Below are 16,065 nucleotides of genomic sequence, written 5' to 3'. Positions count from 1 at the left end.
GGAGCTCGCCCCGCCGCGCCCACGAGCCGAGGGCGGGAGAAAGCAACGGAGAGCGGGAGGGGGGTGGCGGCACCACATAGTCCTTTTACAACACGCAGAGAGAAGGGCGCTGCTGCCTGCTTTCCCCCCCTCCGCTTCCTCCCGAGTGGTCTCGCCCGGGCCGGGCCGGGGAGCGGGGCGCACACGTGGGCCGTGCCGGGCCGTGCGACGCAGGTGAGGCCCCGGTGGGTCCCGCTGCTCCCGGGCCGGGCGGCACTGCCCCTTCTGTAGGCTGCATGCAGTGGCTGCCGGCGTGGGGAGCCCTGCGAGGGGAGGGCGGCGGGCGCGGCCCGACTCAGCCTCCTCGCCCTGTGGAGAGTGTGCGGTCGCGGCTTTATGCGGAGGGCCCCGTCCCCCTGGGAGGGTTTAGGTCCGGGCTGGGCTTCCCCCGTGCTCCCAAGGGAACGGCTGTCCTAGAGGGCGGCGGGCGGTGGCTCAGACCCGGCTCCTCCGTTTGTCGCGCGTTTAAAGCCTGAAGGCAGCTAGGTGGTGCTTTTTAGTGAGGGATTGCTGTAACGCCGGGGCGTTCACGCTCCCGGCTCTACGGCGAGGCGGGAGCGCCGGTGTCACTCCGCGGCCGTTCTGTGCCTGCAGGATGCCGTGCTGGTGATGGCTCTGTGGGCTCGGCACGCCTCCCGCTGGGCTTGCCTGCTGAGCGCGGCCCGTGCTGCTGAGCTCCCTCGGGGGCTCCGGAGCGGCGGCTGCCCCGCTCGGGCCTGCCGAGAGTTTGCCCGTCGCGCTGTGCTGCCCGCCGGGAAGGAGGCGGCTCTGTGCCGACTGCAGGCCTGCAGGCCAGTGTCCCTAGGGAGCTGTTCCCCGCCCGGCGGCGCCGAGGATGGATCCTGCTCTTCTCCGGAAAGTAACTTGCCTTCAGTACAACAGGAACGAGCAAAAGCAGAAATATTACCTGATCTGAATGCAAAAATACTGGACGAAGGTAAGAGGCTTTAAGGGATAGTATTTCTCCCAAATCCTCAAATTATGTTTTCAGTATGCTGCGGTTTAACCCCAGCTGGGTTCTCCTTTTTTGCCCTGTTTGCCTAGAATATGTGTTTGGAGTTCCTGACTTTCACTTCTGATTAGCTCCGTAGTTAATTGAGATAGTTATGGTCGATGTGGCATGCAAAGAATACCTTTAAAGTAAAATAAAGGTATAATGTTTTGGGTGGAAATGTAGGTCTGGAGCAGCCATTTTTTTTGAAGGAGTTTTCATAACCTTACCTGCATCTGCTGAGCATTTGCCTTTCCCTCACAGATGTGGTGGTACAAACTAAAGGGTTTTGGTTTGAGTTTTTTGGGTTTGGTGGTTTTTAAATTTTTTTGTGTGGTTTTTTTTGGTTTTTTTTGGTTGATTGTTTTGGGGTTTTTTTGCCTCGTTTTGGGGTGCTTTTTTGGGCTTTTTTGTTGTTGTTTGGTTTGTTTTTTTTTGCGGTTTTGTTTTGTTTTCTTGGGGTTTTTTTATTTTTTTATTTTGAGCGAGGCATGGAGATCGCACACCTGAAGCAGCTCACACTCCACGGTTTGAGGGATCAGGGCTGGCCAACAGGAGGCAGTGGTGTGAAACCTCCTTAAGCACTGCTCTGATGAGAAGTGCTCGCCCAACTGTGTTCTGAGACAAGGACACGAAAGGAGATAAATACAGCGGCGCCTTGGTGTTGTTGCCCTGAGGAAATTACTCACTTTTTCCCCCTATTTTTACATCTAAACAAGGATTATAATATTGCCATTCTTTCCAATTACTTTGTGTATGCTGAGGAAACTTGCTCTGAATTACTGAGCAGCCTTTTATGTTCAGATTCTGCTTTGAGCCCAGCCAGCCTGGATTATACAGAGTTTATTATTTGGGGTGGCTCAGACCTGCACCAGAGGTCTGTGTGCATAGCTGGTTCTGACCCAGTGCTGACCAAAGTGATGGGTCAGCAGCTGGTATGTGGCTGCACCTGCGATGCAGTTTATCCACTTGCCAGATTTTTATCTGCCAGCAGACTGACTGGAGGATGTGTGTGTGCGTGTAGCATTTTGCCCATTTGTCAGTTTATATAATGGAATAAACGTAATTGATCATTTTGGGGGGTTTTGGTATCATGGAAGTATCATTCCCAATAGGAAGTGTAAGGACCTTAAAGAGACAATAAAAGACATGCATGCATCTGGAATGCACTTTATTGTATATTGGTTTGGTCCTCAACAAGTAGAAAAAAAACACTTGATATTCCTATAGATTCCTAGAGAGTTCCTGTTCAATGTGTAAGTGTTGCTGAAAACATTTTACTGTGCTTTTGTTTCTGAGGCTGTGAGAAAAAGGCAAGACCTTCAACAGCTATGAAACTAGTCTGTGCAACTCTTCCTGGAGCATTAGGCACATCCTAATTACTTTGGAATTACTTGTAGTAGAGTTCTGGTGTGCCTTTGTTTCTTGACTTGGAAGAGTGTTACCCTGGTCTCTCAGAAGCCATTATACAAAGGTATAGAGCACTGAAAATCCCCTTCCTGAAGAGTTTATAATCAGGACATCTGATCAGTAATCAAATTGATGATTGATGTGGATGCTAGCCTGCGAACAGCAATCTTAATCTTGCTGCTGTGAGCTCCTATGACAATGGAAATATAGATCTGTTTAGAGAATGCTTTTTAAAGACACTTGTTTTTAAAGACACAAGTGTCACTTGGAACACTTAAGGGAAAACAAGCATAATGATGTTCCCTTTGAAACCTTAGTGAGTAGCAAGCTATTCCTTTTGCTATTAGAGATAGTGGCAGTGAGCTTTACCTTTCTGTAGTGGATAAGGCATAACAGCTTGGCTGGAGTTGGCTATGAAATACATTGAAAGTTAAAACAGCTGCATTTCAGACATCATATTCAGGAGAGCCACAAAATAGTGGGCTGGTGTGGTTATGAAAAATAGTCTTTGCAGTAGCCTTTTATCTGGCTGTCATCAGGCAAGAATGCATTTGTGAAGACATGAAAGACGATCCTTTTCCAGAGGATGATATGATCTATTGTCTGCAGTGGTCTGGGCAGCAGACTGAAGGCAGGCTTGCTGGGTACTACTGTCACTTGTGGCCATATGAGTAAAAGGTGATAGGCAGTGACCAGGAGGTGGAACAGAGGCAAAAACTGGGAGCAGAGTCTATGTTTTTATGTTTTCAAATAATAGGTTGGCTGTTTATCACATGGCACAGTGTTCCTGCATTTTGGAAAGGATTTTAAGAGATCTGTATAGCATTTGGTGGGAGCAGCTTTGTCTTTCACAAAATGCATTTGGGTCTTCTATATTTGTTTCTCAGACTGGGATGACATCCCACCTTCATCTGCTTTGGAAGTGATTTCTGAGGAAGAAGCTGTACAGATCATTGCAGAACCACTTCTCCCCATTCAGTCTTCCACGCTCCGAGATTATGTTGATCACTCAGAAACCCTTGCGAAACTTGTCCACCTAGGTATGTGTGATTTTGTTTGTGTGCTCTGCCTATAGCAGGAGCCTTGGAGATCCTGTAATTTCTGCTTTGCTCTTACTGGTTACCTCGTAAACTTGAAGGTGGGAACAGTGACCAGTAGTAAAAAGCTGCAGAATGTTATTTAGGGTGAACAGACAAAAACGGGACTGTATCACTAGCAATGCCATGCTACTGGGAAATAAAGCTGGCTGGTGTTAGTCCCTGAGTGCTGTGGGTGTTAGAAGGAGGCATCTCCCACAGCTTCAGGAGGTGGGGATCACTGTGTAACTTAATTGGTCTTTCTTCTTTTGGGCTGGTTAAGGATGCTTTAATTTGCTGCAAAACAAGGTGCAGCTCTTCATCCTTGGAAGGAAGGAAAGAGGATGGTTGGCATACATAACATTAGGAGTGAGGCACAGCACCCTGGAGAGGCAAGAGGGGAGGGATTGGCAAGAACCTTCTTTCTCATCCAAAAAAACACTTGGAGTACAGAGATACCCATGTTCAAGCTTTCTCACCACCATGTTGCCCAAACGTGCAAGGAAGACTGGAAAGAGGTTGTAGAAATTAATATTTGAGAGGGGGAATCTGTCCCCATGTAGTAGGAAATTGTCATGTGTGAGTGAGTATATAAAGTCACTTCACTGCAAAATTGTCATCTTCCCTTTTATAACAGATGTGGAAATTTCATGCACACATACTTCTGTGCAACAAGAGCAGGTCTCTAAATGTGGCACATGCAAGTTTCACTGCAAATGTCTTTCTTCAGAAAATAAACTCAGCAAAAGCTTCTAAAATGACTGCTTATTTTATCTGGAGTCTTTCCACAATATACAAGGTGGTGTAGCCTTGCTGTGTTGGGTAATTAAAGTATGCAAAATCAGTGCAAAAAATTGAGTAGACCTATAAATTCCAGCATGCCTTTGGGAAACACTTACAGAAAGCAGGGTCTGTGTTTAATTAAAACAACTTCTAATTTTGTTTGTTGTAGGAGTTGACTTATCCCAAGTGGAGAAACGTCAAAAGGCAGGTCAGCTCTTACTGACCTTGGACTTTGAAAAAGATGTAAAAAAAATACTTCTGTTTCTTAAGGATGTGGGTGTAGAAGACAATCAGCTGGGACCATTCCTGACCAAAAATCCATACATCCTTGGTGAAGATCTGGAAGCTTTAGAAACCAGGTAAGCCTTTTGAGTAGTAGCAGGGTGTTAAGCCCCTTGGCTTGAAGATCTGGCTCCCCAGTTGGTTTAACCTTGTCTGATGGAGCTGTGCTGCGTGCTGCCTCCTTTCTTACTCAGCCCCTGGCTCTGTATTCTTGTGCCTCCCCATCTGTTGGCACTAATGTGTGATGGTATCATAAGTCAACACCTTCATCCACCTGAAAACTGCCTAGTAACAAATTTTTACTGCCCATCCCTGTCTCTTTGCCACAGAGGAAGCAGCTTGCCACCTTAGGCCACTTGCTTAACTCGTGTCAACTTTCTTCCCAAAATGACATCCCTTAGGCTTTACATAAATTTGTAGAGCAAGATTAAACTCTTTGGTCACAATTTGAAACCTCATGATTTCTGCAATCAAAGAAGATTTATTTTGTGTTGACATCTAATAGCAGCAGGAGGTTTTGGTGACTTTTTTCCTGTTGTCCAGCTGAAACTCAACACAATACTACAATGAGCTAATTTGTGTTCGTTTACACTTGTATGGCCCTAAATTGTTCTTCAGTCTTTACAATGAACTTTAATTTATAATATTATTCCTAATTCAATAGTTTTCTTTCAGAACAACTCATGTGTATATGTATGTGCATGTTTAATGAACTCAAAACTTCCCAGTACTCCAGAGAAAAAGTTTGTGGTCTTGGCTCTTCCATGTAGTAGCATTTCTGTCTGAAATCTGAAAGTACAGATACTTAGAAACAGGCACATGACTAGACTCTTGTATAACATAGACCTAGCTTCTTTCCCCTCTGTTCTTCTAAACTTCTGTTCAGTAAGTGGCCTTTCAGAAACAATATTCAAAAAAATACCCTGTGTCATTTTACAGCAGTAGCTTTGAGTCTAGATATCTGACCAGATTGCTTAGCTCTTCTGAACAGAGGTTTGTGGGTTTTTTTGTGATAAATACCCTAGCTCTTCCATGAAGTCAGATTTAATTTTCAGTGACACTTCTGTGGCACTGGTTAGTTAGGAAAGAAGAGGCTAAACAGAGCAATCTGATTTCTTCTTAATTTTCTGCAGTATGATTCTTCTGTAAGATTTACACTGGTGAATGATCTCCTGCAGGCTTTAAAGTAGGTGTGCTGTAAAGACTGAAGTGAGTGTGTCTCAAATAGCTTTCTTTTGAAAGCTGAGTATCACCTTTACATAAACAGTTCGGTGCAGATGGACGTGGTATTGGTTACATCACTCTGGAATGTTTTATTGCTATGGATTCCATGTTGCCAGGAAACAAAACACAAATTTCAATAGGTTTGGCATTTGACTTGAGATAAACACTGTAAAAGTCAAAACATTCCATAATTCCTAACAATTTTGACAGTTGCAAATCAGTGTCTGTACTGCAGCTGCACCAGATGCTTTGTTTCATGCGGGTGTTAATGATGACTTCAAACTGTTAACATGCTACATAGAACTGCTGAGCCCTGTAGTGGAACGAGGGCTAACCTCGGTGCCAGCACTCACAGATGTATCTCAAGCTTTGGCCAGGTTGGATAGTTGTGTTCCTTTAATACTCAGTTTTCTATAGTCAGGTTACTACAAACTTGCCATCCCTCTTTTAAGTTTCTTTCCAGGAAGAAATGCTTCAAGTGTGAATGCTAATGACTTATTAAGAGAAAAGAAGTCAGGAGTCAGGATAGCCAAAAGATTTGATTTTTAATTGGCTCATTTAGCTGTTTCTGGGGTGCTTGGAAGCTGTGCCAGTTCCACTGTCATTGTCTGGAGCCTAGGGGCTACCTTCTGTGTTGTGGTGCCTGCTCAGTTAGGAATTGGTTCTTTAGAGCTTGTTTTTGTATCTTCCATCTGGGAGTTCTTGGCTTGTGATAACTTAATTTCTGAGGATTTGTGGAAAGAGGGAAGTTGTAGTGACTGGAAGGTAATTTTATTTTTTTTTCTTCACAAGACATGGTTTAACAGAAAGCCCATTTTTTGCGGAATATCTGCTTCTGCAGAATATCCTGCAACCCATTCAGTATCTTAATTACTACCAGATAAACCAGTTCTTGTATGCTCTAAGTTGATCTGACTGCAAATACTTCTCATATTGCAACTACTCTCATCCATAACCAGAGGAAGCCTCTCCAAGTGATAGTTTAGTTGTTTAGTACATGGTAGTATGTGGATTAATTGTGTCTCTTTACTTGGTGTGCTGGATTTCCCCTCTTCAAGCCCTTTTTTCTGGGAGCTGTGGTAATCATCTACTGCAAGTGGTACTTGAAACAGGATTTCACTTTCACTGAAATCAAAGTCTGGAAAAAGTTTTGACTTGGAAAGAAAGGAAGAAAGCAAGCTCTGTTAAATATCAAAACTTCAGTCAACTCCTCTTGCTTTCTGACAACCAGATGTTTGTTACTCGCTTGTTAAACCAGTGACTGAAAATAGGAACCTGTTTGTGGCAAACACAACTTCAGCTGATGTAGAAATGTCTTTTTCAACATTATCTCTACACATAGCATCACTGTATGATATTTCTACTCCAGTGCTATTGGCAAAATGGGAATGTATGAGGTATAGTACTCTGTTCTTTCAGCAGTAGAAATGGAATTCATTAACATAGCAAAAGGCTGTATATATCTTCTTGTCCATACCCTATTAATGTGTTTGCAATCTAGGAGACAGACTGGTAGTTAATGTAGGTTAACATAGTTATCTGCTTAAGTACAGCTGGAAGGAATTAAAATCTGTCTTCAGTATTGACATTCTGCTCTGAGGTTTATTTTACTTCTAATTAATTGGAAGGGAGGGTATTTTGCTTTTACGATAACTGCAGATTTCACCCTAATTATTTTTGGCAGGGTTGCATGTTAATGCTAGAACATCTGTCCATTTATAAGATATCACTGAGGAATTTAAGTGATCACTAAATAAATGGAGGCAATATAATTTTCACCACTGGATTTTATTTTGTTTTTCTTCTCTTTTTAGAGTGGCTTACCTAAAATCAAAAAAATTTGGTAAGTCGGAAATTGCTCAGATGGTCTCAAGAGCTCCATATTTGCTGTTGTTTTCAGTGGAAAGACTGGATAACAGACTGGGTTTCTTCAAAAATGAACTTGGTCTCAGTGTAAAAAAGGTAAAGACTGAAGTCTTCAGGTATTTTGTTAGTGACAGTTGTAAGGTCTTGCAGTATGAATACTCCAAGTTTTCAGAGATTATCAGCAAACATTGTGTTAACATCAGTAATGTCACTAGAGGGTTACAGGAGGTAACATGGATTTAACTGTAGAAGTGATATGAACATCTAACATGCAGAGGACCTGAAGTACAGTTTCTGAAGATGACCTGCTACAGGTTATTATCAAATAAGCATGTGTATGTCCAGTTCTATTATTTGAGGTGGATCAGAGGATTGAATTAATTACTGAAACAGCAAGCAGCTCTTTTAACTTCTGGAAAATTCTTTGGTGCTCTTCATCTCTTTAAGACACTTAAATAATAAGTAAGTAACATATTTAAGTAACATATTTAAATAATTTAAAAAATAGTCTAATCTGTGAATATCTTATCAAGATAAATGCCAATTCATATGCTCAGCTCACCAAGAGTGACCTCTGTGTGTGCTCATGAGTGCATTCCTCATTACATGCTCAGCAGGTATTCAGCACCATGCTTTGGGATCTTCAGGGCAGGTAGCAGCTGGACTTGCCTGGAGTAAGTGGGCAGTGTTACTTGTGTCCTGCAGTAGGTGGGGATTGCAATGAATGTCAAATTCCAAGTGGAATCTTGGGTTCTTCTATTAGCTGAACAGTCATAGCTACTATAGTGCCCTGTTGCTGGCCTTTCCATACTTGAGGTGAGACATTTCCTTAGAAAAAGGTTTAGCCATCACCTTGTACTCAGGGTGGATTACAAGTAATCAGACACTTCAGGGAATGTGGAGTATTGCTTGTAGTGCTGTTACACTGTGATCTAACCAAATTCAGAAGTTAGCTCCACTGCCACTAAAAAATCCTTTTATAGCCTTCATCAGGTAGTGTGTTGTTTATTTTTTTTTAAAAAGATGGGAAGAAACATCTTGAGGGCTGAGAGAAAATGGGCAATTGAGCATACTTTCTCCTTTTGATGCATGCTTTTACTCCCTCTTCCTGTCTGCTTTACAATTATATTATTTTTTGTTTTCCAAAAGAACATATTTGAGTAATGTTTTGCATTTTAACATACTGCTGTTTCATGGAAATTCATCTTTGGTGTAGAGATAGAATGAAATACAAAATGAAATGCAAAAAAAAAGTTTATATAGGATCTTTTTTTTGAAGCCTTCAGTAAAACTCTTTAATTTATGTGTTTTTTTCTAATTGTAGACAAAGGATCTGGTAATTCGTCTTCCAAGGCTACTAACTGGCAAAATAGAGCCTGTAAAAGAAAATCTTCAGGTGAGCTTATGAATAGATAGTAAAAGTGTATTGTATATAATTTATGAGTTGTCAGAAGACAAAATTTGTGTAGAGGATGGTGTACAGAAAGAATATAATGAAATAATTTTAGTGGTGATATAAAATAACTGTTAAAGAATGTATTTTCCTCTATAGCCTGCAAGCCTACTTAATGCATGGAGTGTTACCTTATTCGGTCTTCTACTCTGATGTATTGCCTTCCTACCAAAAGTTACTATATGATGACATAAATGGTCACCCATTTTTTAATGAGTAGAAAAATACTCAGTCTTTTTTTCCCCTCCCCTTAATTATTATGGTTTTTTGCTAACTTGGATTGTCTGTGAGTATTTAGGAGCAAGAAATGTGCAGTTGATTATTTTTCTCCTGGCAGGTAACTAGCCTGCCAAAATGTGCATTTGACACCTATTGTCTGATAGCAGATGGTCATTATTAACAACTGTTGGGTAAATAACTTCAAACCCATGGGGATTCCTTTCCCTTTTGAAAATGTAAGTGTATTGCTTTAATTACTGTGCTGTAAAGCCATCGAGGCCAAACAGCATGATGTAGTGTAACAATTTGTGAAATTCCATTATTCTATAACAAATAACTATAAATCAAGATGTATAATTTTCAGACAGGCTCACTGTTCTGAAACTATTAAATGCTAGAAATCTTGCAGTCTGAAATGTGTGTGTGGTAAGGGAGGAGACTGGAAAGTAGCAGACTGTTCTAATTAATAGTGCTTTCTTTTAAACACACATTGTTTCCACAGTCTAGGGAGCCATTATTATAATGAATGTGTTTTTGAGGTCTTTAGTTCTATGTGACTATCTTGTTTATCTACCAAGAAATACAGCATAGCACCTCTATTTTTAAAACGTGTGAGAAAGGGAAAGAAAGGAAGGATTTTGGATTTTTAGGTCCCCACTGTTGGAATCTACTCATTCTTAACAGCTCAAGCTTTTCAGGAGACTGGATTCAGAATCTGTGTTCAGACCTGTATGTCCTAAACTGCTGGTGGGAGGACAGTACTTGGAAAGTGACATCATTACCAACAGTTCAGAAGCGATCAGGTTGTGTCCCTCGTTCTGAATGGACTCTTATTCAGAAACAAGTACAGTAGCTGATCTTGGTTGTCATAAGATACCAGTCATGGACTAAATGTGCTGAGGGATGGCTTAGTCCATCCTCTGAGGGTTTATAGAGATTCATTGACAGGGTAAAACCTGTCAAAGCTTTCATTACCACTGCCTGTTGTGGGAATAAAACATACTTCGTTGACTGTTGCTGAGGCTTATGCAATAATGATATTAGCATGTGGCCTAGAGAGTTATTGAATATTGAACATGTTTGCTGTCAGACTGAGTGCAGTCAAAGCAACTTACACTTGAGCTCACTGATCATGTCGAGGGAGCTGTTCTGTGTCACAGAGTAGAAGATAAAAGCTCAAGATTCTTGCCACAATTACCTCTGCAGTGATTTAACATGGGGTCTTAACTCCAGTTGTGTATCTTGATGCATGAAGTTACCCCTGCCACCTCAGGTCCATGGAAGATACCACTCGTGCAAACACTTATTTTCATACTTGAATGCTGTCTTAGTTGATTGGTATTTTGTGTGGTGCACAAATATTTATAAAGAAGAAAAGTTAAAATGAGGGCTTGAAAGACCTGGTTATAGTTGCCTTTAGAAACAGTTCCCTGCAAGGATTTGGAAGTCCTAAGGTAAATTCAAAACCCAGATTCTAAGTCCTCCCTTCATATTTGACAAGCAGTTCTGGAAAAGAGCTGCAGTCTTGGCACATCAAACTGGGCAAACAAAAACACCACCTTCTTGCCAGCTGAAGTACCTTAGTTTGATATGAAAGTCTGGTTATGTTAACTGGCAAGCACATCCACTTCTGACTGAAAACAAGCTGCTTGTAAGTGTCACTGGAGGATAGAAGAAATGACTGAGTTAACAGACAGTCTTGTATGCTGAATTCTTTCTCAACAACTCAATGAATTGCTTGCCATTCTGCACTTTGGGAGGAGTGCTCATGATTTTATTGAAAAAATGTGTTTTGCTTTCCTTTTGGGAAATCATAATTGAAGTCAAGGCAGTCTCTGAAAAAGACATCTTACTTTAGACTTTATTGAACTGTAGAGTAAATTGAATACACTATATATTCTACACATCTCTTTTAGGTTCGGCAGTCTTAAGTTGAAGACTAGAAATTATACTCCCTATTATAAGAATGTAACTTGGATACATTAGCAAAAGAGGTAACACATTAGCAAAAGTAGGCACTAGCTATTTGATTGCTGTGTTTTACAGAGCTCAACAGCTCCACAGGAAGAAAGTCTCTTGACAGCTTGGTATTGAAAATTATAAAGGACTCTTAGTGGAGAATTTTTATGCTTTTAACTGCCATATATATGGTAACGTGTTTTTTTTTGTTCATATCTCAGACAAACTGGAAAATACATAACATTCACAGAAGTTATCTTTATTTTGGGGATATTCTATAAACAAATTGCACTTTAATCTAGAACAATAAATAATTTGCATTGTATGACTTGAGAAGAACTGAATTGGCAGATATTTTTGTGGTTTGCATTCTTGTTGCTGTGTGTAAAAGGATAGAAGAATTTTGCATTAGTTTATTTCAGTGTCAGATTAAAATAAGTTAAATTTGCTGACTTGCAAAGGTAAAATTGTGCTCTTTTTCAGGTTTGTCAAATTGAACTTGGTTTTCAACGTAATGAAATTCAACAGATAGTGTGTAAAACTCCCAAGATTTTAACTGCAAGTAAAAAGAGACTCAAACAGACATTTGACTACTTACACAACATAATGGGCATTCCCCACCACATGCTTACTCGTTTTCCTCAGGTGAGCTGTTAATGTGGGAATAAACTGTAGCTGCTCTTGTCACAGCCACTTCATTAATGTGCTGAAGGTGGAGCCTTGCTCTATGCAGAACATAAGTGAATTCTTCAGCTTTTACTCTAATTGAGATAACTTTTATTAGCAATTCAGAAACTATTGAGGATTTCCATGTGGAACTGCTGCTTATTTTCCCTTAGCATATATGATATCACTACCCACAGTCTTGTGATATTTACAGTTTTCAACAGAGGTAGTCATGCTGATGTCTTCTGTGTTCATGCAAGAGATGTCTTCTGTGTTCTGCAAGAGATTACTGCCTGCTTAGGGATTTGCTTGGCCTGAAATCTTACCTAAAAGACAGATTATGCAGATTATTAATCTTACAAGAAAAGACAGATTATGCAGAAGATCTGTTCATTAGATAACATTATATCTATAGAGACACAAGAAAAGACAGATTATGCAGAAGATCTGTTCATTAGATAACATATCTATAAATATAAACATTTCTTTCAGGTTTGTCTACTTTAAAAATAAGCTTTAAAAATTTTAGGATTTGAAAATACAGTGTAAAGGTAAGAGAGGTTCTGTCCATTAGACAATCAGATTATCATAGGTCTTCTTATTGCTGCAGCAATTGCTAAAATACCACAGGATTGAAAATAGATTCATTTCTTGATTACTATTTTGGGGTTTTTTGGTACCTCCTCATTACTGCTATTTCCTCACAAATTAAAAGTCAAAGTGTTAGTCACTTAGTGCAACTGCATGTAGGCATTGAATAATCTTCTTACAAGGTGAAAATGAAAGCAGAAATTACAACTTCTGAACTGCAGTAATTTTCTTTCTAAAGCAAGCTTAATAGAGAATCTTAAGTGGCTAGAAAGCCAAAATTGCATGGGGGAATAAAACTGCTCCTCAGGATTTTGATTATCTTGCTGTTTAATCTATCTTTACTTAACAAGGATGCTTGCTTGCTTTTATGCTCATCTTTGTCAGTTTGCCCTCCTGTAAATGGCTGCAAGTTTTTCTCACTTCTTCTCAGTTGTCTTATTGTTGGCTTTATGGTGGTTCACCTCATTATTTTTCTTCCTTTTGTTTGGTAGGGTAAGTGAAGTGTTTCCTCTGTTCCTTGTTCTTGCCACAGTCTCTCCCTCTCTTTCCTGTTCTTCCCTTTCTCCCTTGAAAACTGTGAATTCCAGGATACAGGTAGTGCACATCGGACTGTATATGGTTGGACCTTTAACTTGTGCCTTCCCAAATGCATGTTTGTCTCCATCTGTACTCACTTTTATCCTGAATGACAATAAGGTTGAAAATAGGAAGTATACAGGATTTTTTTTTTTTTTTGGTCACATTCTCTCTGATGTTACAGTTGCTCTTGTAACCATTCTGTCAGCTATCTCCATAAATGATGGTTAAGTGTTCGGGTTTTTTTTGTCTCCTCTATTTTGACTGCCTCTTAAAATTCAAGGAAGGCAGAGGAGGAAGAGTAGTTTTGTTTTTCCTTCTTTTTTCAAATTAGTTTGCATCCTCATGGAGCTCTTCTTCCATCAATAGAGTCCTTTTTTTTTTTTAGTAAAATCTCTGCTTCCTGTAGCATTCATATTGTCCTCATTATTGCCCCCGTAGCATCTCTCTCTATTCAGTTGTACTGCTCAGGAATGAACTTAGATCTTTGCTTTTACAACTTAACTGTGCATCTCATTTTCCCCACTTCCCTCTCTTTTAAAATGTTCTGCTGATTTCTTTTGTGTTTCCCCTACCACTGTTCTCATCTTTGACTGTCTAGATTATTTTTTTTTGTGCCAGGCATCTTCAAAGGTAGGCATTGCTGTGCAGCAGAAGACAAATGATTGCTTTGAACCACTACACTGTGCCTTCTGGCCACATTATGATGACAGGAGTCACATCCACTCACCTTTGCCCTTGCCACTGTACCATTTTGTTATTTGCATTATGCCATGTGGTCACCTCTTAATTTCTTCCTTGTAACAGTGGTCATTTGAATCTGTCTGATGCTAGAGGGAAAGTGCTCCCTGTTACTGAATACCTCCACTTTCTTGGCTGTGATTACACAAAAGTAATACAGTTGGTAGATAGAAACAAATCCCTAGCACATTAGGTGTATTGTATCACTCCGTTTTTTGTTGTGTATGTCAGCATATTGCATTGAAGTATTTATTTAGAGTCTAGATAATTTATATATAAATGTAACCTACCTGGTGTTGGATGTAAATTAAAGGAAAATAAGTGTATTACTTGGATGCTTCCTAGATCTTTAGTTTGTCTAAAAAATTCTCTTATTTTTGATGCCTCAGGGTCTGAAGTTTAGACAACCTAAAAAATTCTTCCCTTTTTCTTTCTTAGGTTTTCAACTCAAAGCTACTGCGAATCAGAGAGAGGCATATGTTTCTTGCATTCCTGGGAAGAGCCCAGTATGACCCAGCAGAGCCCAGCTACATCTCCCTGGATCAGCTGGTATCCCTGCCCGACGAGGTGTTTTGTACAGAGATTGCCAAAGCGTCTATGCAGGACTTTGAAAATTTCTTAAAAACGCTTTGATTAGTAATAAATGTAAAAAATTATAGAACTGAGTTGCAAAATAAACATATTTTATAAAACTACTTCCCTTTAAGGTCTCTTAACTTTTTAATTACTGGTTTAAGAGCTCATTGTTTATGAAGCAGGTAGGATTTAAAGGCTTACAGTAATACTTATAGTAACTTTAAAATGTATTTCAGAAGGATTGAGCCAATATGTTGATTGCTACTAATGCAAGCCTTGTAATTAATCACTAACTTAAATGAAAGTGGATGATGCAGCACATTAACAGAAAGGTAAATTAAATTTTTTCTTTTTTTCTTTTGATAATAGCAGAATTTTGGGAGATTGGAAAACCAGCTAGTGACTTATTCCTTGTCTTGCCCTCTGTTATCTTCTCCTTTCACCCTCTTCCCCAAAAGTTAGAATAGCAAGATAGTGTGGTAGTGAAGTAATGTTGTGTTTACCTGCTTGAGCTAGTAATAATAATGTTATTCTTGTATGGCAGAAATAATTACACCACTAATTTGTGAAACTCCTCATACAGAAAGGCATTCTTTCAATAGGTTGCAAAGGTGTTTCTTTTTGAAGCTGGCTGCTGAAATTAGTATCCTAAAAGCTGGTTAGAAATGTCAAAAAAAAAAAAACCAAACCCCAGCAAACAAAATTTACGAAAATTGTAAAAAGAAAAAAAGCTGTTACTGTCCCTGAAATCTAGAAGAACTTTATTTTAATTAGTTTTCTCTTCCCCTTGTTCAGTTTTTTCCCCCCATACCAATGAGATTTGTGTGGCTTTAATACACAAGTAACCACATGAAAAGAGGCTGTAGTGTATATTAAGGTGATAGAGTTGGTCAGTTGTAAAAGCTGCAGTAAATTCTGACATTGGGCATCACGGGAGTATTGAAAATACTTAATCTTATCATTAAACAAAGCACATGAATATGGAATTATCAAATGCTTCGCAATGTATTTGGGAAGAACGAAAAAGCTGCATAATCCACATGCAGAACTGTTTGATGTTGTTTAGAAGTTTGAATTTCTTCATTAAAAACAGCTCAGGAAATCTGAAACCCAGATGTTTTAATTTGGATTTAAGCTTCTTTAATGAAAAAGCCTCAATGTTTTAAGACCGCACTGTTGAAGGTAAAAATAGCAATTTTCAGGCACACAACAGAATAAAATCCAAAGGCTAAATTCTACTAATAGGTGGGAAATAAAGAAAGATTAGAGATTTAAAGAATGAGAATAGTAGTGATCTCTGGATTATGACTTTGGATAAATTCTTATTCATTCAAATTAAGAATTTGAAAAACAAGTGCTTGAAACACATTGAAAAATCACATTCACTGTCTGCAGTATATAGCTGAGATTATCTCTTTTGTATTTTTTTTTTCTCATGTTTCCTGTTCCATGGGCCTGGAAAGATTGCTTGAAATACTCTATTAAATAGACTGTTCTTGGTGGAGAGGCATAAGAAATTTCATGGTGAAATGTGCTGACTAAGCACTTTCCCCCATTTCCTCCTGTTAAATAAAAGTATCCAAAGTCAAATATGCTTACTTGGATTTTTGACT

The 16,065-nt window shown here is 39.6% G+C and overlaps 1 protein-coding gene across 1 annotated transcript; it reads left to right on the top strand.

The window, feature by feature from the left end:
* Positions 1–111: 111 nt before the first annotated feature.
* Positions 112–14,572, top strand: MTERF3 (mitochondrial transcription termination factor 3). The gene is made up of 8 exons (XM_041412658.1): positions 112–213; positions 634–976; positions 3,328–3,480; positions 4,469–4,658; positions 7,620–7,767; positions 8,996–9,067; positions 11,786–11,947; positions 14,315–14,572. Exons 2-8 carry the CDS (start codon positions 649–651, stop codon positions 14,507–14,509), a joined length of 1,248 nt encoding a protein of 415 aa, XP_041268592.1. The 5' UTR covers positions 112–213; positions 634–648; the 3' UTR covers positions 14,510–14,572.
* Positions 14,573–16,065: the final 1,493 nt, after the last annotated feature.

This window comes from Onychostruthus taczanowskii, unplaced genomic scaffold (genome assembly GCF_017590055.1).
Source record: "Onychostruthus taczanowskii isolate IOZ18803 unplaced genomic scaffold, ASM1759005v1 scaffold4, whole genome shotgun sequence".
NCBI classification, from domain to species: Eukaryota; Metazoa; Chordata; class Aves; order Passeriformes; family Passeridae; genus Onychostruthus; species Onychostruthus taczanowskii.
The sequence above is the reverse complement of the archived record's forward strand: the minus strand, read 5'-3'. Positions and strand labels throughout refer to the sequence as shown.

Excerpts from the sequence above, each read along its gene's own strand:
- MTERF3 (XM_041412658.1), top strand. The coding sequence starts at position 649 with ATGGCTCTGTGGGCTCGGCACGCCTCCCGCTGGGCTTGCCTGCTGAGC. Across the intron at positions 7,768-8,995 it reads TTGGTCTCAGTGTAAAAAAG|ACAAAGGATCTGGTAATTCG; the intron begins GTAAAGACTGAA and ends TTCTAATTGTAG. Across the intron at positions 11,948-14,314 it reads TGCTTACTCGTTTTCCTCAG|GTTTTCAACTCAAAGCTACT; the intron begins GTGAGCTGTTAA and ends TTTCTTTCTTAG.